Genomic DNA, 24,149 nt, shown 5'->3' with positions numbered 1-24,149 from the left:
TTTATGGTGAAAGATAAGATTGGTTGTCAAAAATAAGATTAAAGAGAAATATCGATGAACTGCGGGAATTAGAATATCTTCCAACAAGATTGTATGTGATTTGGCAATAAGCAATCGTACAGTGAGTCTTTAGTTTGGATAGTTTGGAGTGTTGTTTGTAATTCACAAGGATCCTTTGTTAAATTTCTTACCATTCAGGATGTGTCAGACTTCAGATTAGGTTAATGATGTTTGGGATATAATTTGGGTTGGCGTTGTGAGTGAAATCTGGAAACATTGGAATTTTGTCATTTTCAATAGGGGAGTGGTAGATGCGTCTGAAGTGTTCGCATTGACGCAAGTAAAAGTTTGGTCTTGGATTTATGCAAAGTTCCGGTATATTTCTTTTTCTTATTCTGATTGGGTTTTGAATCCTTTGACTTGTATGAGGTTGGTTTCTTAACGTTCTGTGGTGTTTTATTTTTTATGTTAGAATCTGGGTCATTCCGCGTTCCTAGGTAGGAGAATGTTAAGGTGTTTTTCTGTATAACAGTTGAACTACTCCTGAAGTGGTTTCAATTTATTTATTTTTTATTGCTGATAGAAAAACGCTATAAAAGTTAGTTATGAACCCTATTTTTATCTCTTTCCTTTTTTGACTTTTTGGTAGAATAAACTATTAATGAAGTTATTATAATATTTAAATAATACATATGCAATAACATAAAAATATATATAATATTATAAATTTTGATGCTAAAAATTAAAATAAAACATAACTTTATAAATATTAATGTATTTAAAATATATAACAACGTTCAAATAAGATATATTATCATATTTAAATTAAAATATTAATAATATACAAAAATATTTATAAAATAACTGATTTTGAAAACGTTAAAATTAGGTTCTTGATTTTAAAATTTCTTATTTTCAATTCCAACTTTTGATTTTTACCAACCCTCTCTCGTTTTTTTTATCAGCAATAAACAATGAATAAATGTGAGTCACCTTAGGGTGACCCAACCCTTATACAAAACACACGACCTTTAACCTTTTCCACAACACACACCCCGCCAACTCCTAAATACTTAAATAAATCCGAAGAGAACCGCCTACAACCCTCACTCTTATACCCAAACAAAACATCAAAACATCATCTCCATACAGACCAAAGGATCAACACACCAATCAGAGATGGAAAAGATTGCATCCTGCGACTTGGAAGTAACCCAAGCCCATGCCTTTAGTTGCATCAAAGCGAAAACTTCCAATACATCTATTACACCCTCTCTAAATATTATTCTGTTTCTATGTTTCCAAATTTCGTAGACGATCGCGATCCAAATCACTCCCCAAACCCTCGTTACATCTAAAACTCTCTTCAATCATCTTAAAACATTGGATTTTTGGTAATAGAAGAAAAGGATGACATTCCGAGTGATTGAAAATTCAATAGTAACTCAATCATAAAGAAGAAGACAAAAAAATCAAAGAGGCAAAAAGATTTTTTTTTTTTTTTATGTTAAAAATGATTTTTATAAGAATTATGAACTTCAAATTTATCAATTTCAAGAAGGAATACGCCGACAATAAAGAATAAAGACATGCAAGTGCATGAAGGAGACATAAATAATTAAAAGTTTTGTTGTTTAACTTCTGAGTATCACAAATAAAGTTCAACTTGTTAGGAAACTCTTTTCCAATAAAATAATGTTGTTCAAAAAAATTATCTTTTCCAATGAAATAATGTTGTTAAAAAAATTATGGTTACTATACCAAAAAAATATGAGTAAAAAATCACAACTTTTAAGCAATGTGAGAATTGGGAAATGTCTTACATGCTAAAGAGCAAAGAAGAATGCTAAAGAGCAAAGAAGAATGCTAAAGAGCAAAGAAGAATGATGAGTCGAAACTATATAAAGTGTTTTTCCGTGTAAGAACACAAGATTCATGATTCTAAATGTGAAAAAAATAAGAACAACAATAAATTACAGTGATTTAGGATGTGTAAAGCGAATTTATATGTCTAAAACAAAAGAGGAAAAAGTGATTATGAAAGAGCGAGCAAGAAGAAGACAGTTCAGAGTATCTCTTTGTTATAAGTGATAACTGATAAAAGAGTAATATCAAAAATAACTATTGATTATCAAGATAATAAATACGGAAAATAATTTATTAAAAAAATTGAAAAATAAATAAATTATAATTTTGTAATTAATTACTATGTTATTTATTATATTTAGAAAAACAATTGGAAAAATTAAATTTATTATTATATCCTATAATTAATTAATTATATATTATCAAAATTGAGACAATTGATTATTATTTTTCTTAATGGATTACTTTTTAAATAGTTTTAGAAATCAACTTAAAAAATGGTTACTTATAATTTACGTATATAATCCTATCCTCAAAAAGAGAAAATAAATATATAGATTTTAAATATATCCCGCTAAAATATAAATAAGATAATTAGATTTAATTGTGGGTTGAGATAGAAAAGATAAATGACATGTGATTCTAAAATTAAAATATGTATTAAAAAGATAAAATTTTGTAAATAAATGTCAAGTGAGAGTACACTGGATGAACTAAGATAAGATTTCAGAGTGTAATCTTATAATTTTTTTAAATCTAAAAAACTCTAATAAAGGAAAATTCAATCCAATCTTGATATATTTAATTAATATCTTGAATCATACCATAAATAAATAATAAGTGTGATTATAAGATTAGATTAAAGAAATCAATTATATCTTATTATCTTTTGTAAGTTATGTTTGATTGGGCTATAAAAGTAGTGCAGTGAGAAGGATTGATGTAGTTGTTTTGTTGTGCTTGAAGGAAAGAGAAAAAGATATCGAAAGAGAAAGAGAGATGAAAAGAGACAACAACAACAACATGACTCTCCCTTGAGTTTCTGTGATGACAAGATCAGTGTGGTCTTACAACCTTGAATCAGAGTTCGAGTTGATTCGTTCAGTCATTGCCTTATATCCTTTCATCTCAATGGATACGGAGTTTCCTGGCGTCTTCTTTTAGTCACATCCAGCATTCCGACAACCACAAAATAACTACGCAGTGATGAAAGCTAACGTGGACAGTATGCACCTCATTCAAGTGGGCCTCACCCTTTCAGACCGCCACGACAACCTTCCAACCTTTGGAACCTCCAACTGCTTCATTTGGGAATTCAATTTTTGTGAGTTTGATGTGACACAACATCCTCATGCTCCTCACTCCATCGTCCTCCGACGTCAAGGCATGGATTTTGACAAGAATCGAAAGTTTGGAGTGAGCATTGTGCAATTTGCTGAGTTGATGATGTTCTCAGGACTCCTCTGCAACAATAATATTCAGTGGATTGCTTTTCATAGTACCTATGATTTTGGGTACATGGTGAAGATATTGAGCCAACGCTTTTTATATATGCAACCATTTCTACCTACAAACTTGTGTGACTTTCTTGAACTGGTTAAATTCTTCTTTGGATATAGAGTATACGACGTTAAACATCTCATCAGATTTTGTCCAAACCTTCACGGCGGTTTAGACAAAGTTTCTGACTCTCTAGGTTTGGATAATAGTGGCAGAAGAAGTCATCATGCAGGCTCTGATAGCTTAGTCACTCTCCATGTTTTTAATAAAATTAAAACTCTCTATTTTCATACAAAGTTTGACTTATCAAAACATGCAGGCGTTATCTATGGTTTAGAGATGCCTTAATTTTCCCTTTTTACCATCTTTCTACTTCTTTTATCTTCTCCTTTCATTACAATGTAATTTCCAAATTCTACAATAATATATATCACTTCAGTTTATCCTACCTTTCTCTCTTCTTTTTTCCAACCTAATGTTTCTTCTTTCTTGCAAATTAAATTACTTTGTCATTGTACTATTATTTTCTTTAGTATTTTATTTTATTTTATTTTCATTTTATATAATAATTAACCAAATCAAACAATTTAAGATTGGTGAAATTACTGTATGATTCCATAAATTTATTAGGATTTATATTAAAAATTTAATTTCAATCAAACAAATAATATAACAAAAACACTATTGTAATGGAATAAATCAATATAATGAAAAATTATTTATTTTGGATTCTTAAATAAATATTATCTAATAATAAGTGGATGGAACAATAGGACTCGTGTTAGTTTGATTTACAGTTATAATTAAAAATAAAACAAAGAATTCACCTGGTATAATTTAATAGTTTGATTTTGGTTTGTCAATTTTTTTTTAATTATATATATATATATTAAATCATATTTAATTATGAATAATTTTAAATTTCTAATTGATAATTAATATATTTAATCAAATAAATTAAAGTATTTATATGTTAAATTATTTTATTATAATTAATAATATAAATAATTTGTAAGGGTCAATGATTTAATTAATAATTATTTTTTTTATTTTTTAATATTAAATAAAAAATATTTATTTAATTATTTCTATTTTTCTTTAAAAATAATGATATTTTATGGAAAAAAAGTTTTGAAAGAAGAGAAAGGAAGAGAAGTGAGAGAAAAGAAAAAGTAACTAAAATTGCAAAATTGTAAAGGGGAAGCAATATATAAAAAAAGAGTTGAAAAATTAGTTACGCGCGCGGTAGGAATGTTCGCCCAACGACTTCCAATGCCCATGACAGTCTTGGTTCCATCATCTGGTTAGAGTTGGTTTCTCTTTCATCACTTCCTTCAATGCCATCTCCTACATTAAGGTTTTCTTCTTCTTTTTTTCTTCATTGCAGGGAAGCTGTTTGATGGAATTAAATTATAGAAAACTCTTTGAAGATTTTATTGAATCAGTTATTTTTTTCACCATGCGTGTTTCAGGTTCTAAATCTAGTTTAGTCACGCCATTTTGGTTGTTGTGGAAGCGTAACAAAGATGAATAGGACTGGGAAACTCAAATCGTCGAGTTCTGAATTGGACCTTGATCGGCCCAACATTGAGGATTACTTACCCTCTGGATCCAGTGTTCAACATGAACGGCAAGGGAAGCTCCGCCTGTATGTGTCTCCGCTGTTTTTTTTTTTCATTTTCATGTCTTGCTTTTACTGTTGTTTAGATGCTCCAAGATAAGGGGCAATGGAAATGGAGTAGTTTTCTGTTTGCATGATGATTATGTTCTGAATTAAATTGTCATTTCAGGTGTGATTTGATCGATATTTCACCTAGTCTGTCTGAGGCAGCAGGTGCCATTGTAGATTTGAGGTTTTGACCTTGTCTTCATATGCTGTTCTTCTGCCTTTTGGTTTTGGTATGTCAATTATTATCTTTTGGAAAATTGCTGATGATGGAATAGTTATGGAGAGAATTTAACGGCAAACATGATGTGTTCAACATTTTCTAAAACTAAATCTTGGCCTGCTTCAATGCAATAGACCGTCTCCCAATGTTGTCAAAATTGAGGATCATAACATGTATAATAAGTTCCTAGCTACAACATAAAATATACTGTGAATAGATACATATGCATAGAAAATAACTTAGATAACAAAAATGACATCTAAATCACGATATTTAACTATAGTTCAGAACTCTTAACATATAGCCAGCCCATAATATATCATAACATTTATTCCTGGGCCTTACTTTTCGATCGTATTTTCTATATATCCTGGTAATCTAGCTTTTACAAACTATCTAAACATCAATTTAGTTACATGAGATGCCCTCCTAACTCTTTCTCTCAGTTCTCTTTTCATAGACCTTATATATCGGGGTGCCATACCCTATCATTTGTACCCCCAGCGCTAAGTGACACATTGTCCCCAAGATGGAATTGAGAGTAAAGGTGGGTTAATCTTCAAGTGTCTTGTTAGCATACCTTTCATTTGGCGAGGTGAGGTTAATCTCCAAGGTGTCTTGCTGCTGATTGACTTCCTTAACTTTAGAAGGAATTGTAGTTTGCTTTCAACAATAAAGGACGATGGTCTTGCCCATACAAGGATCGGAAATGAGACATCTTAGTAACTAGTATTGAACCAAAATTCTGTCCGAGATAGGTAACCCCCATAGTTAGTTAGTAGAAATAAATAGAGTTTGTTGTGGGGGGCTGAGATAATTGGAGAAACAAGACATGTTGCTTGTAAATAGGAAAAGGGATTGGGAAGGAGATTTTTATTATTGCAGAGCACTATTTTAGATAGTGTAGGGTGTATCTGGTTCAATAGTACAGAGGCGAAGGATGAGAAATTGTGGCAAGGAAGTAAGTATAATTGAAAATGTTGGGAGAGTATATCTAAAATCTTATTCTTGAGCGATTTTTCATATTTCAGATTGAGGGAACTTGTCCAGGGAGCTAACAATAACCCTCTTCTTATATTTCCTGAAGGAACTTGTGTAAATAATCATTATATTGTCATGTTTATGTTTAAGAAGGTATAGGATTTGCAATTGCAAAATGCCGAGTTTTACACTTTTACTTATACAACAGGCTTTCCTTTTCCTCTTTAATTTTGTCTCCATTCACTTTTATTCTCATTCTTGTAGTCTGAAAGTTATAAATATAATTGAAGCCTCTTCTAATTTTAATGATGTTTAGGGTGCATTTGAACTTGGCAGTTTGCCCAGTGGCAATCAAGTACAATCAAATTTTCGTAGATGCTTTTTGGAATAGTCGACAGTAAGAAGTTGCTTTTTACATGATAATTATTTCTGTTTCTATTCATTCATGTTTTCTTGTATTGCTGGATAAGAGTTTCTGTATCTGTTTCACTTTCAGACAATCCTTCACCACTCATCTCTTGCAATTAATGACATCATGGGCTGTAGTTTGTGATGTTTGGTACTTGGAGCCACAAAACTTGAAGCCAGGAGAGACATCCATTTAATTTGCAGAGAGGTAAAAGACCTTTGTTCCATATTGTATGAACCACTATATATGTTTAGCTGCAAGGAATTAAAACAGTATATATCATTCCAATGGTATAGGGTGAGAGACATAATCTCACATCGTGCTGGGCTTAAAAAGGCTCCTTGGGATGGATATCTGAAGTATTCTCGCCCTTGTCCAAAACACAGAGAAAGCAAGTAAGTTAAATTTCTCATTTCTCAAGTCTTTGTCGCTAAGGTTTTATGATTAGATTTCTCATTTCTCAAGTCTTTGTCGCTAAGGTTTTATGATTAGAACTATGTATGTCTGTTAATTTTGTTTGAAGTCCAGCAGTCAATAGTAGAGCTTTATAATTAGCTAGCAATGATGCATGTGAGAATCAAAGAGGGAGAGAGAAGATTTTCTCAAGAAGTTTGATTACGTTAAAATAGACTAAAGTGTAACACATTATTCTCTATGGAAAAAGGCTGGTTACCTTTAAAGATTAAAAGGAGGGTACTGGGAATGGGAGCATAATTTATCTAATATTTGAGAAGTGAAAACTAAGTGACATTTGTGTAATAATGAAACGTGAAGTCTTTCCATAAATGACTCGCACCCTTGTCTACCCATGAATGTTGATATAGGAATGAATGTGGAAGAAGTAAATGAGTGTGAGGAGATTTATATAGAAAGTGAGAGAAGAAAATTGTGGAGCTTTAAATTAAAAATAATCTATGCTTCCTATTCGTTGTCACGAAGGCAGACAAATTCATAGTATAAGTTAGCATCGACTTAACCGACACTGAATTAAATTAATATAGTAAATGAAGGAGATGAGGTAAATGAAGTAATTGAATGTTGATATAAGAATGAATTTGAATGAAGTAAATGAGTGTGAGAAGATTTATATAGAAAGTGAGAGAAGAAAATTGTGGACCTTTAAATTAAAAATAATCAATGTTTCCTATTCGTTATCACGAAGGCACACAGATTCATAGTATAAGTTAGCGTCGACTTAGCCGACCCTGAATTAAATAAATATAAATATGATATGGAAAAATACTGTGTAACTTGTGTTTTTTTGGGAAATGATCAACATGATTTGGTGTGAAATTTTATTTGCTTAATCTTCTTGTCATTAATGAGTTTTGGAGTAGAATGTAGTTTTATTTTTACCATATTTAGTGATTTTGTTTTTTTATGAATTGGAGTACCTCTAGTACTCTAATTTATTATATTCTTTATTGTCAATAAAAAAATATGAATACTAAAAATAAATCAAATTATTCCTTTTTGTTGATTGACACGAATCTTATTTATTTTTAATAATTAATAACTGCAAGGATTACATTAAATGACTTTTTGAAGAATGATGGTAATTAGTGTATGATCCAAAATGTCACTACTAATAGGAATGGGGTGTAAGAGGTGTAGGGTACTCATTAATGGAGTCTAAATGGGGAGGCGTTATGTCATTTTCACTATCCTAATGTTGCATAATGTATAACCTCTACTGAGGTTAAGCTTTTGGGATGAATCAATGTATCCTACTAATAAGTAAAAAGTGTCTCTTGCTAGAAGGATTAAGACACTCCAAATATCTTAGTTATATTTGTAACATTCTTTTTTGTTGACTAAAAAAATAATCATTTGAAAAAAAAAGTCAAAGTCAAGACAACTAAAAATACAAGAAAGCGGAAAGACAATCTGAGTGTTTAATCTTTTAGGCTTGGCCGCGTAATTCATGTATGAGTTCGTCTTAGTTTAGTTAATTATTACAATTTTCTATATATAACTAATGTTTGGTTTTTATACAATTAAAATGTATAATAAATAAGTATTCTATAGTATTTTCATAAGTAAATTAAATTTTACTGTAATTGTTTTCAAATCAATAAAATATTAAAATTTAATTGAGAAAAATAAATAAAAGATTATAAATTGAAATGATTAAACATAAGAAAAAATAACTAAAATTATTATAGTGTGGAATGATAAAGAGAATATCTGTTTAACCAATTGTTTTTGTTATATTATTTGTTTTATTGAAATTAATTTTTTAATAAAAATCGTAATAAATTTATGGAATCATAGGTCTATTTCCTAATGTTAAATTGTTTGATTTTGTTAATTATTATATAAAATGTAAACAAAATAAAAAAAAATATGAAACAAAAAAGAAGAAACATAAGGGTGGAAAAAAATATAAGAGAGATAGGTAGGATGAAATGCGGTGATATATATTAATGTAGAATCTAGAAATTGTATTGTATTTATCAAGTTTAGAAGGAATAATATTTTCTTCTATTAAATTATGAGGTCATTAGACCTATATATACATGAGCCTGCTTCTTATTTTAAGAAATATGGACAACTAATTCTAGAGAAACAAATCCCTATGATTGTGGGATTGTTTCTAAATACATAATCCTAATATTAATAGTAAGATACAATTGTCATACAAAATAAAAATATAATAAGGATAAAATATAAAACTTCCTAAAAAATACAACACAGTTTTGACACTCCCTTCAAGCTGGTGAATAGATGTTCTCCATTCCCAGCTTGGATATAATTCTTTCAAAGTTACTGCAGTTCAGCCCTTTGGTGAGTATGTCTGCAAGTTGACTCTGAGTGGACACATATGAGGTGCAGATCAAGCCACTGTCTAACTTTTCCTTGATAAAATGTCTGTCCACCTCGATATGTTTAGTTCTATCATGCTGTACTGGGTTGTGGGCTATGCTAATTGCAGATTTATTGTCACAATATAACCTCATAGGTTCATCCCACCTTATCTTCAAGTCTTCCAATATAATCTTCAGCCATAGAAGTTCACATATTCCTTGGGCCATTGCTCGAAATTCTGCTTCAGCACTTGATCTAGCTACTACACTTTGTTTTTTACTCTTCCAAGTCACTAGATTTCCACCAAGGAAGGTGCAGTATCCAGTAGTTGATCTCCTATCCACAACTGACTCTGCATAATCTGTATCCGTGTATGCTTCAAGACGAACACTTTTGTTTCGTTTGAACAAAATCCCTCTTCCTAGAGTCCCTTTTAAATACTGCACAATTCTAAGGGCAGCTTGCAAATGTGCCTCCTTTGGTTGGTGCATAAATTGGCTGACTAGACTCACAGCAAAAGCAATGTCTGGCCTAGTGTGAGATAAGTAAATAAGCCTACCCACGAGTCTTTGGTACATTTCCTTGTCCACGGCATTATCCTCCTCCGCACTTCCCAACTTTATATTTGGATCAATTGGAGTACTTGTTGGTTTGCAGGCTGTCTTTCCTGTTTCTTTAAACAAGTCAGTAATATATTTTTGTTGAGATATGAAGATTCCTTTCTTGGAATGGGCCACTTCAATTCCCAAAAAATATTTAAGTCTCCCTAATGTCTTAATCTCAAATTCCGTGGCAAGACGTTGACTTAACGTTTGCTGCTCCTCTTTGTCATCTCAGTTATTATAATATCATCTACATACACCAATAATATTGTTACTCCTCCTGAAACTGAATGTTTGATAAATAAAGTGTGATCTCCTTGGCTCTGTTTGTAGCCCAAACTTGTCAAAACTTTGGTGAATCTTCCAAACCATGCTCTTGGGGATTGTTTCAGCCCATATAGAGCCTTTTTTAGCTTACAAACGGTTCCAGTTGCAACCTGTCCATCATAGCCAGAGGGCAACTCCATGTATATTTCTTCTTCAAGGTCTCCATGTAGGAATGCATTCTTCACATCGAACTGCTGCATATCCCAATCATGATTTGCTGCTAATGACAATATTACTCTGACCGTGTTCATCTTAGCAACCGGGGCAAATGTCTCCAAGTAATCCACTCCATAGGTTTGAGTGAATCCTTTGGCTACTAACCTTGCCTTGTAACGCTCAATAGTCCCATCAGCCCGATACTTTACAGCATATACCCACTTACACCCTACTGGTTTTTTTCCAGTTGGTAAGGTGACAAGCTCCCAGGTCCTGTTCTTGTTTAGTGCCTCCATTTCCACATCCATGGCTTGTTTCCATTTCCTGTCAGATAATGCTTCAGATACAGAGGAAGGTGTGGGTGTAGAGTTTAAGTTTGTGAGAAAGGTTTTATGGGTAGGAGAGAATTTTTCAAAGGATAGGAAATTTGATAGAGGGTAAAGTGGCTGTTGGGTGCAGGTTCTGGTTCCTTTTCTAAGGGCAATAGGAAGGTCCAGGTTTTGATCCACATGTGCTTCTGAATTTTCCAAAATAAACTCATTAGAATTATTGGAATTTCTAGGATTAGAAATTGTTACCTCATGTAAAGATGGTAGGTTGGATTCTTGGACATGGATAGATTCTGGAATGACCTTTGCTCTTCTTGAATATACCAGATTTTTTCCAAATTTCCCACCACCATTAAGTGCAGATTCAGCTGCTGATTCAGGTGTTGCTGCTGGTTCAGCTGGTTCAGGTGCTTGTTTTGTTCTTGTCTCAGTTCCAGGGACAACAATGCTATTTGTCCCAATTTCAAGTCCAAATGCCATATTTGGAAGCATGAGAGGCTTATCTTCCTCTCTTACATTCTCCCCCTGAAGATGAGGCTGGAAGTAGCTCTCTTGTTCATTGAATGTGACATCCCTTGACACAAAGAATCTCTTTGACGGGGGTGAAAACACTTGTATCCCTTTTGTGTGGTTGAGTACCCTAAGAATACACATTTGAAAGCCCTAGGGTCCAATTTTCCCCTTTCATTACTATGAACATGCACAAAGGATACACACCCAAATATTCTAGGTTGGAGTTTATTTGTAGGGTTTAGGTGTGGGTAGAAGGAGGATAGGACTTCCATGGGGCTTTTTGATGCTAAGATTTTAGAGGGTAACCTATTGATTAGGTAGGTGGCAGTAAGAAGGGCTTCCCCCCAAAATTTCTTAGGGACATGATTTTGAAAAAGTAGAGCTCTAGTTTGGTCTAATAAGTGCCCATTTTTTCTTTCTGCAATCCCATTCTGTTGGGGTGTGTTAACACATGAAGACTCATGAATTATCCCTTCCTTTTGGCAAAAAGAGTTTAGCACCAGGTTAAAGTAGTCCTTGGCATTACCATACCTAATTCTCTTGATATTAACTCCAAATTGATTTTTAATCATAGACACAAACTAAACAAAAATGGAGCTAACCTCAAATTTATGTTTCAATAGGAAAACCCAAGTCACCCGTGTACAATCATCTATGAAGGTTAAAAACCACTTAGCACCTGAGATATTAGGAATATTAGCAGGACCCCAGACATCAGTATGGATAAGAAAAAAAGGGAAAAGACTCATTTTATTACTAATGGGGAAAGGTACACGCTTGTGTTTCGCAAGCTCACACACCTCACAATGGAGACTCTCCACATTTAAATTCTTAAACAAGGAAGGGAAGATCACTTTTACAACTGGGTGTCCTAGCCGACAATGATATAGTTGAGCTTTCTCTTTACTGGTCATGGTGGATTCAGATATGAGAGAGTGACTATTGATACCAAGATTAGGATCCTCCATGTAGTATAGGCCATTCCATTCTCTAGCATGTCCAATCGTCCTCCCTGAGTTCTTGTCCTGAAATACACAATAGTTGTTATGAAAAACAATGTTACAAGAGAGATCTTTTGTGAGTTTCTGTACAGAAATCAGATTGGTGGACAATTTAGGGACATGAAGGACATTTTTTAATGTTATAGATGGGCTTATTTGGACTTCTCCTTGACCTGCGGCAGTTATACATGTTCCATCTGCTGTGGAAATTTTCTTGTTGCTAGGACATGGGAAATATGTGGAGAAGTATTTAGGTAGAGGGGTCATATGGTCAGTAGCACCAAAATCTAGTATCCAGAAATGGGTAAAGGGTGTATCTGAAGCAGTAAGTCCAAAAGAAAATGGAAACTTACCTGAATATGTTAAGGAGCACATACCTGAGGGCTTCTCCAATTTACTAAGGAAGGACCTTACCCTTTCTATCTCTTCATGATTCAGCTGGACAGATTCTTCTCCTTGTCCATTAACAATGTGTGCTTGCCTTTGTCCTTCACTTTTTGGAGGGCCTCCTTTCAGGCCCCATTCTCTGCTTGGGGGTTTTCCATGTAATTTCCAGCACTTTTCCCTTGTGTGGCGCGACTTGTTGCAGTAGGCACACCAGACTTCCTCCTGTTTTTTCTCTATATTGGAAAACCCGCTTTTCTTCTGGTTAGTTATCATGGTTGTTCCTCCTTCAGCTTTCATTGCTGAGCTTTCAGTAGTTGGGGTCTCCAACATCAATCCTCTCCTGCTTTCTTCACTCCGAATAATGGCTACCACTTCATTAAGCCCTGGGACTTTCTCTTTTCCAAGATTTGGATTCGAACCTGATCATATTCAGGATTCAAGCCTACCAAGAAATCATAGACTCTACCTTGTTCAATATATTCCTTAAGGATTGTTGAGTCTTCTGAACATTTTGCTTTTATAACTCGATAGTGATCAAATTCCATCCACAGGGACTTGAGTTGATTGGCATATTCTGTAACAGATTTGTTTCCCTGCTTGGCAGCCACGGTTTTCACTTTTACATCATATATTTGAGCAGCATCCTTGGCCTTAGAATAGGTTTGTTCTACTGCCTCCCAAATTTCCTTTGCTGATTTAAGGAACATGCAGGTATCACTGATTTCTGGGACCATTGAATTCCACAGCCATGCCATGATCATGGAGTCTTCTTCATCCCATGATTTGAACTTGGCATCCTGTTCATCAGGGGCAATATCAGTCAGGTGACTGACCTTTCCTTTTCCTTTCAAGATGGTTCTAATGAGTTGAGACCATTTGAGATAATTTTTTCCATTTAATCTATAAGCAGAATGAACATTCTGCAATTCTCCAGCAGTTTGGGATCTGTCCCCAATAGGATTCACAATCTCAGTGATCTCAGCCATCACAGTGATGAACAGTAGCGGCGGTGAACAGTAACTGTGATGAACAGTGGCGTGGTGAACAGTAGCCGCGGTGAACAGTAGCCGCGGTGAAGGCTACACAGTGATGAAGGCTGTGATTATGCCAAGGTTGTGCAGCAATGAAGGCTGCAACAAGGCTCAATGTTGTGCAACAATCACGGCTGCAACTTAGGATTTTCAGGCACGGTCAAAGACTCCTAAAGATCGAGCTCTGATACCATATCAAGTTTAGAAGGAATAATATTTTCTTCTATTAAATTATGAGGTCATTAGACCTATATATACATGAGCCTGCTAGTTATTTTAGGAAATATGGACAACTAATTCTAGAGAAACAAATCCCTATGATTGTGGAATTGTTTCTAAATACATAATCCTAATATTAATAGTAAGATACAGTTGTGATACAAAATAAAAATATAATAAGGATAAAATATAAAACTTCCTAAAAAATATAACACAGTTTTGACAGTATTGAAAGGAGAAGAGAAGAGAACAAAAATAGAAAGATGGTAAAAAAGGAAAATCAAAGCATCTTTGTGCCATAAAAGACACCTACATGCTTTGGTAGGTTAAACTGTGTATGAAAATAGAGAATTTTAATTTTATTAAAAACATGGAGAATGACTAAGATATCAAAGCCTATATGATTGCTTTTTCTAGCACTATTATCCAAACCTATGGACTCAGAAACTCTGTTGAAACAACTATGAAGGTTGGGACAGGAGTTGATGAGATGTTTAACAATTGTATACTTTGTATATAAAGAAGAATTTAACGAGTTGAAGAAAGTCACACAAGTAGGGAGGTAGAAATGGTTACATAATGAAAAAAGTGTTGGCTCTATATCTTCACCATGTACTATCATAAAAACTATGAAAAACAATCCATTGAATATTATTGTTGCAGAGGAGTCCTGAGAGTATCATCAGCTCCGTGAATCACACAATGCTCAATCCAAACTTTTGATTCTTATCAAAATTCATGCCTTGATGTCGATCGGAGGAGGGCGATTTTGTGAGGAGCATGAGGATGATGTGTCACATCGAACTCATAAAAGCTGAATTCCCAAATAAAATGGTTGGAGGTTCCAAAGGTTGGAAGGTTGTTGTGGTCGTTTGAAAGAGTGATGCTCACTTGGATGAGGTGCGTATAATTCACATTAGCTTTCATCACTACGTAGTTATTTTGTGGTGTTCGGAATGCTAGATGTGACTGAAACACCACTTTGGAGAACTCCGTGTCCATAGAGATGAAATGGTAAAAGGCAATTGCGGAATAAATCAACTCGAACTCTGATTCAAGGTTGTAAGAAGACATTGATCTCGTCATCACAGAACCACAAGGGAGGGTCATGTTAGCATGACCCTCCCTTGTGGTTCTGTGATGACGAGATCAGTGTGGTCTTACAACCTTAAATCAAAGTTTGAGTTTATTCGTTTTGTCATTGCCTTATATTCTTTCATCTTTATGGACATGGAGTTTCTCGGTGTGGTGTTTCAGTCGCATCCAACATTTTGACAACCACAAAATAACTACGCATTGATGAAAGCTAACTTGGACTGTATGCACCTCATCCAAGTGGGCCTCACCATTTCAGACGACCTCGATAACCTTCCAATGTTTGGAACTTCCAACTATTTCATTTGCGAATTCAACTTCTGTGAGTTCGATGTGACATTTGCGAAAGTTTGGAGTGTGCGATTTGTTGAGCTGATAATGCTCTCCTAACTCCTCTGCAACAATAATATTCAGTGAATTAATTTTCATAGTGCCTATCATTTTGGATACATTGTGATTATATTGAGTCAACTTTTTTTATACGCACCCATTTTTACCTCTCAACTTGTGTGACTTTCTTCAACTTGTTAAATTCTTCTTTGGATACAAAGTATACTATGTTAAACATCTTATCATATTTTTTCTCAATCTTCATGGCAGTTTAGACAAAGTTTCAGAGTTCCTAGGTCTGGATAATAGTGTCAGAAAAAGTCATCCTGCTCTCATAACTTAGTCACTCTCCATGTTTTAAATAAAACTAAAACTCTATTTTCATACACAATTTTACTTGCAAAAATATGCAAGTGTTGCAAAAATATGCCTTGATTTTTTTTTTTTACCATCTTTCTATTTCTCTTCTCTTTTTAGTACAATACAATTTCCACAATCTCTTTTTTCCACCCTTATATATGTTTCTTCTTTATTAATACATTTATGTTGTGATGGAATAAATCAAGAAATGTTATTCGCTTTTGGAAACTCATTGTACAGTGGCTAAGAAATTCAAATCAGTGTTGGTTTTGTCCCTCTCTTCTAAATACACACAACCAATGGAATTTTAATTGATTGCTTTTGGGTACATGACCATTTAATGTATCATCTTTTACTTCTATTTCTCAATTAAATTTTAATTTTTTTATTAATTTGAAAACAGTTATAGTATAATTTCATTTAGTTATGAAATACTATAGTCTACTTATTTACTATACATTTTAATCACTTAGTTATATATAAAAAATTGTAATAATTTAACTAAATTAAGTGAGACTTGATGTATGATATGAATTATAGGATCAGTCGTAAAAGATTGAACACACATATTTCTGCTTTCACTTAAATTTATAATTTTTTTAATACTTAATCATTGATTTAATATTGAAAAATATAAAATATGAATTAAGATTATACTTTAAAGTCAATAATCAAGTTACAAATGTGTGTATAAATAAGATAATTACTTATAATGTATTTTTTATTTTGTTATGAACAATTACACTTTTATAAATGATTAATTTTTTAGTCAACAAAAAAGTGTGATAAATATAAGGGGCGCATTAACCATGTACAAACAGACATTGCTTATTAGTATGATCCATTGATTAATCCCTAAAAGCTTAACTCTGTAACTTTACTATAGGTTATATATTATGCAACATTGGCAATAGTGAAGATGACAAGACTCCATTAATAAGTATCCTACACCACTTCTATTAGTAGCGATATTTTTGGATCATACCAGTATTCTTCGGCTCAATTTCCTATCTAGCACCATTTACATCTTTATTTCCCTATCTAGCATCCTTTTGTTTTTCTTTCCATATTTAGCACCCTTTTGTTTTTATTTCCCTATCTAGTACTCTTTTATTTTTTATTTCCCTATCTAGCACCATTTTAAAAATAAATAAATAAATAATAAATTATTATTTTTTTAATAATTTTAATTTTGAATGCATTAAAAAATAAATATTTTTAATGTTTAAAATAATTAGAAATATAATTAATGAATAAATAAATGATTTTTTACAAAATAAAAATAAAAAAGTAATAAATTAAAAATGTTTACTTTAAAATTATTTTTTTTAAAAATGAAGAAAATAAAAAATTAAACTCTACAACAACATAAAAGTTGAATCTATAAACATAAATTAGTATTTATTTTTATTATTATTGATGATGTAATCATGTTAATTTCAAGTAAAATATACAGGACATATTTATAAAAAAAACCAAAGTCAATTAGTATTAATTAATAGTGGACACATAAATAATATTGAAGCGTTTACCTAAATGCAAAATTCTAAAAAAAACTAATACAAATGTTACACTTAATGCTTAAAAATGAGACCAAAAAAGTATAGAAAATAAAAACAGTAACAATATAATAAAAACAAAAAATAGATATAAATAAAGAATGACAGAAAAAATAACAACTAAAAACATAAAAGATATAAAATAAAGGCAAAACAAAATAAGATAAAGATAAAAGATATAAAAAAAATTCAAACAAGATAAAGATAAGAGATATAAGGCGATATTAAATAAGTATATGTTGATCATAAAAAGGAAAATAAATAAAAGATGATCATTCATTTGATATTTTCTTCAGTGGTACATTAAATAGTTTGTGCAAAATGAAACATAATTAATGACGAGAATTGCACAATCCAGTAATTTTTTTTATAATTTTAATTTTGAATGCATTAAAAAATATATTTTTAGTATTTAAAATAGTTAGAAATATAATTAATGAATAAAAACATAAATAGAAATAAATAAAGAATGGCAGAAAAAATAATAATAACTAGAAACATATTAAATGAATGATCATCTCTCATTTATTTTCCTTTTTATGATCAACATATACTTATTTAGTATTGTCTTATATCTCTTATATGTATCTTGTTTTGATTTATTTGATTTTTTTTATATCTTTTATCTTTATCTTATTTTGTTTTTCCTTTATTTTATACCTTTTATGTTTTTAGTTATTATTATTTTTTCTGTCAATCTTTATTTATTTATTTATGGTTTTTGTTTTATTTTATTGTTGTTGTTTTTATTTTATAGACTTATTTATTTTTTCATTTTTTTCTTCTCATTTTTATATTTTTTATGTACGATATAGTTTTTATAAAAGTGTTTTTATATTTTGAAAACTTAAAAGAAAAGTAAAAAGTATAAATTATACATAATCATCCATATATTTTTATGGTGAGAGATAAGATTGGTTGTCAAAAATAAGATTAAAGAGAAATACCGATGAACTGCGGGAATTAGAATATCTTCCAACAAGATTGTATGTGATTTGGCAATAAGCAACCGTACGGTGAGTCTTTAGTTTGGGTAGTTTGGAGTGTTGTTTGTAATTCACAAGGATCCTTTGTTAAATTTCTTACCATTCAGGATGTGTAAGACTTCAGATTAGGTTAATGATGTTTGGGATATAATTTGGGTTGACGTTGTGAGTGAAATCTGGAAACACAGGAATTTTGTCATTTTCAATAGGGGAGTGGTAGATGCGTCTGAAGTGTTCGCATGGGCGCAAGTAAAAGTTTGGTCTTGGATTTATGCAAAGTTCCGGCATATTTCTTTTTCTTATTCTGATTGGGTTTTGAATCCTTTGACTTGTATGAGGTTGGTTTCTTAACGTTCTGTGGTGGTTTTTTTTTTTTTTTTATGTTAGTATATGGGTCATTCTGCGTTCCTAGTTAGGAGAATGATAAGGTGTTTTTCTGTATAAGAGTTTAACCACTCCTGAAGTGGTTTCAATTTATTTATTTTTTATTGCTGATAAAAAAACGCTTAAAAAGCTAGTTATGAACCCTATTTTTATCTCTTTCCTTTTTTGACTTTTTGGTAGAATAAATAAACTATTAATGAAGTTATTATAATATTTAAATAATACATATGCAATAACATTAAAAATATATATAATATTATAAATTTTGATGCTAAAAATTAAAATAAAACATAACTTTATAAATATTAATGTATTTAAAATATATAACAACGTTCAAATAAGATATATTATCATATTTAAATTAAAATATTAATAATATACAAAAATATTTATAAAATAACTGATTTTGAAAACGTTAAAATTAGGTTCTTGATTTTAAAATTTCTTATTTTCAATTCCAACTTTTGATTTTTATCAACCCTCTCTCGTTTTTTTTATCAGCAATAAACAATGAATAAATGTGAGTCACCTTAGGGGTGACCCAACCCTTATACAAAACACACGACCTTTAACCTTTTCCACAACACACACCCCGCCAACTCCTAAATACTTAAATAAATCCGGAGAGAACCGCCTACAACCCTCACTCTTATACCCAAACAAAACATCAAAACATCATCTCCATACAGACCAAAGGATCAACACACCAATCAGAGAAGGAAAAGATTGCATCCTGCGACTTGGAAGTAACCCAAGCCCATGCCTTTAGTTGCATCAAAGCGAAAACTTCCAATACATCTATTACACCCTCTCTAAATATTACTCTGTTTCTATGTTTCCAAATTTCGTAGACGACCGCGATCCAAATCACTCCCCAAACCCTCGTTACATCTAAAACTCTCTTCAATCATCTTAAAACATTGGATTTTTGGTAATAGAAGAAAAGGATGACATTCCGAGTGATTGAAAATTCAATAGTAACTCAATCATAAAGAAGAAGACAAAAAAATCAAAGAGGCAAAAAGATTTTTTTTTTTTTATGTTAAAAATGATTTTTATAAGAATTATGAACTTCAAATTTATCAATTTCAAGAAGGAATACGCTGACAATAAAGAATAAAGACATGCAAGTGCATGAAGGAGACATAAATAATTAAAAGTTTTGTTGTTTAACTTCTGAGTATCACAAATAAAGTTCAACTTGTTAGGAAACTCTTTTCCAATAAAATAATGTTGTTCAAAAAAATTATCTTTTCCAATGAAATAATGTTGTTAAAAAAATTATGGTTACTATACCAGAAAAATATGAGTAAAAAATCACAACTTTTAAGCAATGTGAGAATTGAGAAATGTCTTACATGCTAAAGAGCAAAGAAGAATGATGAGTCGAAACTATATAAAGTGTTTTTCCGTGTAAAAACACAAGATTCATGATTCTAGATGTGAAAAAAAAAATAAGAAGAACAATAAATTACAGTGATTTAGGATGTGTAAAGCGAATTTATAAGTCTAAAACAAAAGAGGAAAAAGTGATTCTGAAAGAGCGAGCAAGAAGAAGACAGTTCAGAGTATCTCTTTGTAATAAGTGATAACTGATAAAAGAGTAATATAAAAAATAACTATTGATTATCAAGATAATAAATACGAAAAATAATTTATTACAAAAATTAAAAAATAAATAAATTATAATTTTGTAATTAATTACTATGTTATTTATTATATTTAGAAAAACAATTGGAAAAATTAAATTTATTATTATATCCTATAATTAATTAATTATACATTATCAAAATTGAGACAATTGATTATTATTTTTCTTAATAGATTACTTTTTAAATAGTTTTAGAAATCAACTAAAAAAAATGGTTACTTATAATTTACGTATATAATCCTATCCTCAAAAAGAGAAAATAAATATATAGATTTTAAATATATCCCGCTAAAATATAAATAAGATAATTAGATTTAATTGTGGGTTGAGATAGAAAAGATAAATGATATGTGATTCTAAAATTAAAATATGTATTAAAAAGATAAAATTTTGTAAATAAATGTCAAGTGAGAGTACACTCGATGAACTAAGATAAGATTTCAGAGTGTAATCTTATAATTTTTTAAAATCTAAAAAACTCTAATAAAGAAAAATTCAATCCAACCTTGATATATTTAATTAATATCTTGAATCATACCATATTATTTTGATGGAATCAATTTTTGTGGGGACTCTAAGCGGAGGATGGTAGAGGCTACGTCTCTCAGCATAAAAAGGACGGGATCGATCATGTCCCCATCAGGCAGAACAGAGCCACTGGAGCATAGAGCATTGGAAAGAACAGTATGTTGCAGGCTGTAGCAGATGGAGTAGGGTTCAGGTTCGGCTGAGGAGTGGCCAGGATGGGCAGTTTGTGGCTGATGAAAGCTAGTAGTGACCATGTATGAAGATCATGTATGAAGAATGAAGAATAAGAAGTAGGCAATCAATCTTTGATCGATCTAACAAGTTCAACGTAGACCAACAATGTGTGTTGGCTGCTGAATATCAAGCACTCAATGCCATGCGTTTGGAGTATGATATTGTTTCTGGCTTGGGTTGCTGTCACATACATATTATATTCTGAGATGTTTTTTTTGAAAGCTGCATTTGGGTTGTTTATTTGGGATCTGCACTATGTAGCTCTAGTTATATGCTGTATTTCTTCTATAGGATGGTAAGGGTGAAGGTTATGATGGTGCTCATGAAACTATATATAATTTTTTGAGGTTGTTTTGTTGTAGTATAAGTCATATTTCTGTTCTAAGAGCAAGGGGGAGTACCCTTCAGAATTATGTATATGGGTTGGGATACCCCTGAAGTATCCCTTTTAATTCAATTTATTCATTGCCGATAAAAAAAAAAAAAAAAATCTTGAATCATACCATAAATAAATAATAAGTGTGATTATAAGATTAGATTAAAGAAATCAATTATATCTTATTATCTTTTGTAAGTTATGTTTGATTGGGCTATCAAAGTAGTGCAGTGAGAAGGATTGATGTAGTTGTTTTGTTGTGCTTGAAGGAAAGAGAAAGAGATATCGAAAGACAAAGAGAGATGAAAAGAGACAGCAACAACAACATGACTCTCCCTTGCGTTTCTGTGATGACAAGATCAGTGTGGTCTTACAACCTTGAATCAGAGTTCGAGTTGATTCGTTCAGTCATTGCCTTATATCCTTTCATCTCAATGGATACGGAGTTTCCTGGCGTCGTCTTTCAGTCACATCCAGCATTCCAACAACCACAAAATAACTACGCAGTGATGAAAGCTAACGTGGACAGTATGCACCTCATTCAAGTGGGCCTCACCCTTTCAGACCGCCACGGCAACCTTCCAACCTTTGGAACCTCCAACCGCTTCATTTGGGAATTCAACTTCTGTGAGTTCGATGTGACACAACATCCTCATGCTCCTCACTCCATCGCCCTCCTCCGACGTCAAGGCATAGATTTTGACAAGAATCGAAGGTTTGGAGTGAGCATTGTGCGATTTGCTGAGTTAATGATGTTCTCAGGACTCCTTTGCAACAGTAATATTCAATGGATTGCTTTTCATAGTGCCTATGATTTTGGGTACATGGTCAAGATATTGAGTCAACGCTTTTTTTGTATGCAACCATTTCTACCTCCCAACTTGTGTGACTTTCTTCAACTCGTTAAATTCTTCTTTGGATACAAAGTATACGACGTTAAGCATCTCATCAAATTTTGTCCCAACCTTCATGGCGGTTTAGACAAAGTTTCTGAGTCTCTCGGTTTGGATAATAGTTGCAGAAGAAGTCATCATGCAGGCTCCGATAGCTTACTCACTCTCCATGTTTTCAATAAAATTAAAACTCTATATTTTCATACAGAGTTTGACTTACTCAAACATGCAGGTGTTATGTATGGTTTAGAGATAATAGTTGCAAATTAGATGGCTTCGTTATTGTTATATCATTTTTTTTTGTATTTTTTATTTTATTTTCATTTTATATACTAATTAACAAAATTTTCAATTTAATATTGGTGAAATAGATGTATGATTCTGAAAATTTATTAGAAATTTTATTAAAAAATTAACTTCAATCAAACAAATAATATAAAAACAAATAATATAAAAAATAATACTGTAATGCTTAACATTTTCTTATGAATACAGTAACATTTATTTTGTGATGAAATAAATCAATATAATGAAAACTTATTTATTTTGCATTCTTAAAAAAGTAGATGGGACAATATGACTCGTTTTAGTTTATAATTAAAAATAGAACAAAGAATTCACCTGATATAATTTAATATTATTCAGTTATATTTTAATATAAAAAATTTCTTTTTTTGTTAAAGATCGATAATGTATAATATTTTAAATATAATCTTTGGTTTTAGATTTTAAAATTTTAAAAATTGACAAAAAAATGTAACATAAAATATATAAAATAATTAATTTAAATTTAATTATATCAATATTCTAAAATAGAAAAATCAGTTATGATTTACTTATAATCATATCCTGAAAAAGAGATAATAAATACTTAGATTCAGGAAAAAAAAACTAAATTGAGTTCCGAAAAATAATTTATGGAATTGAGAGAAAAGTGTTCTCAAAATCCAAATCCAGAAATGTGGTATGGAAAAAGGGTTCCAAAAATATTTTTATCCTCCCTTTATTTTAATTTAAGGCATTTTTGTCATTCACATGTAAATCTGAGTGTAGGTTCAAATTTAATAATTTAAAATTTGTTTGATTCAGGTTAATTTTCTTATTTAAAATTTTATTTAATTTAGTTTTCGTTTAACCCACATTATTATTTTATGTTTTTTAACTCTCTTTTAAAAAAAAAATATTGTGTCTCATTTGAGTTAGCTAAGTCAATTTTATTAATGTTCAACAAATATTAACAAACTATTTATTTAATTAAAAAATAAAAAATAATTTTATGTTTTTTAATTATTTTTTTCTATGTTGCATTAGAGTTGTATTAACATAAGTTAATGGAGTCGCATTTCGATTAACGTTAATATTTGGAAACTGATTTAATGTTTTCTTGTAATAAATAGAAAAAAATATTTAATGTATTATAAAAAACTTATTGTATATTAATTTTGAATTATGTAGTGCAAAAATTGTAAAATCCGTAAAAGACACAGTCGCCTCCACCATCTTTTCTCTCTCTCAATTTTTTTTTCTTTTTTATTTTTATCTCTCCCAACTTCTTCTCCATTCTTTCTCTCTTCATTTTCTCTCTCATACTTTATTTATTTCAAAATTTGATCACGTCGTGTTGTAGCTTATGAGATATCATTTATTCTTTGTTTTTCTCTATGATTTAGTCTTCAATCTTAGTGGGACCAGTTGAGAAAAGTGGTTCTCTCAACTTGATTAAGCTCATACTTAA

At 31.2% G+C, this 24,149-nt stretch overlaps 1 protein-coding gene, 1 long non-coding RNA gene and 2 pseudogenes across 2 annotated transcripts; 3 read left to right on the top strand and 1 right to left on the bottom strand.

Moving 5' to 3' along the window:
• The first annotated feature begins 2,865 nt into the window (after positions 1 to 2,865).
• LOC137809419 (putative CCR4-associated factor 1 homolog 11 pseudogene) lies at positions 2,866 to 3,714 on the top strand (annotated as a pseudogene).
• Positions 3,715 to 4,606: 892 nt separating this feature from the next.
• On the top strand, positions 4,607 to 7,080 carry LOC137811717 (uncharacterized). The gene is made up of 6 exons (XR_011081125.2): positions 4,607 to 4,723; positions 4,839 to 5,014; positions 5,157 to 5,265; positions 6,553 to 6,633; positions 6,733 to 6,852; positions 6,942 to 7,080. It is a non-coding gene; the product is annotated as an uncharacterized LOC137811717 (long non-coding RNA).
• A 2,276-nt stretch (positions 7,081 to 9,356) lies between these two features.
• Positions 9,357 to 15,128, bottom strand: LOC150029144 (uncharacterized; annotated as a pseudogene).
• Positions 15,129 to 21,811: 6,683 nt separating this feature from the next.
• Positions 21,812 to 22,684, top strand: LOC137809420 (putative CCR4-associated factor 1 homolog 11). Its single transcript, XM_068610532.2, has one exon. The coding sequence runs from the start codon at positions 21,824 to 21,826 to the stop codon at positions 22,682 to 22,684; it is 861 nt and encodes a 286-aa protein (XP_068466633.1). The 5' UTR covers positions 21,812 to 21,823.
• Positions 22,685 to 24,149: the final 1,465 nt, after the last annotated feature.

The sequence above is a fragment of the Phaseolus vulgaris genome, chromosome 2 (genome assembly GCF_051622355.1).
Source record: "Phaseolus vulgaris cultivar YP4 chromosome 2, ASM5162235v1, whole genome shotgun sequence".
NCBI lineage: Eukaryota > Viridiplantae > Streptophyta > Magnoliopsida > Fabales > Fabaceae > Phaseolus > Phaseolus vulgaris.
This window is presented reverse-complemented; position numbering and strand designations above follow the sequence as displayed.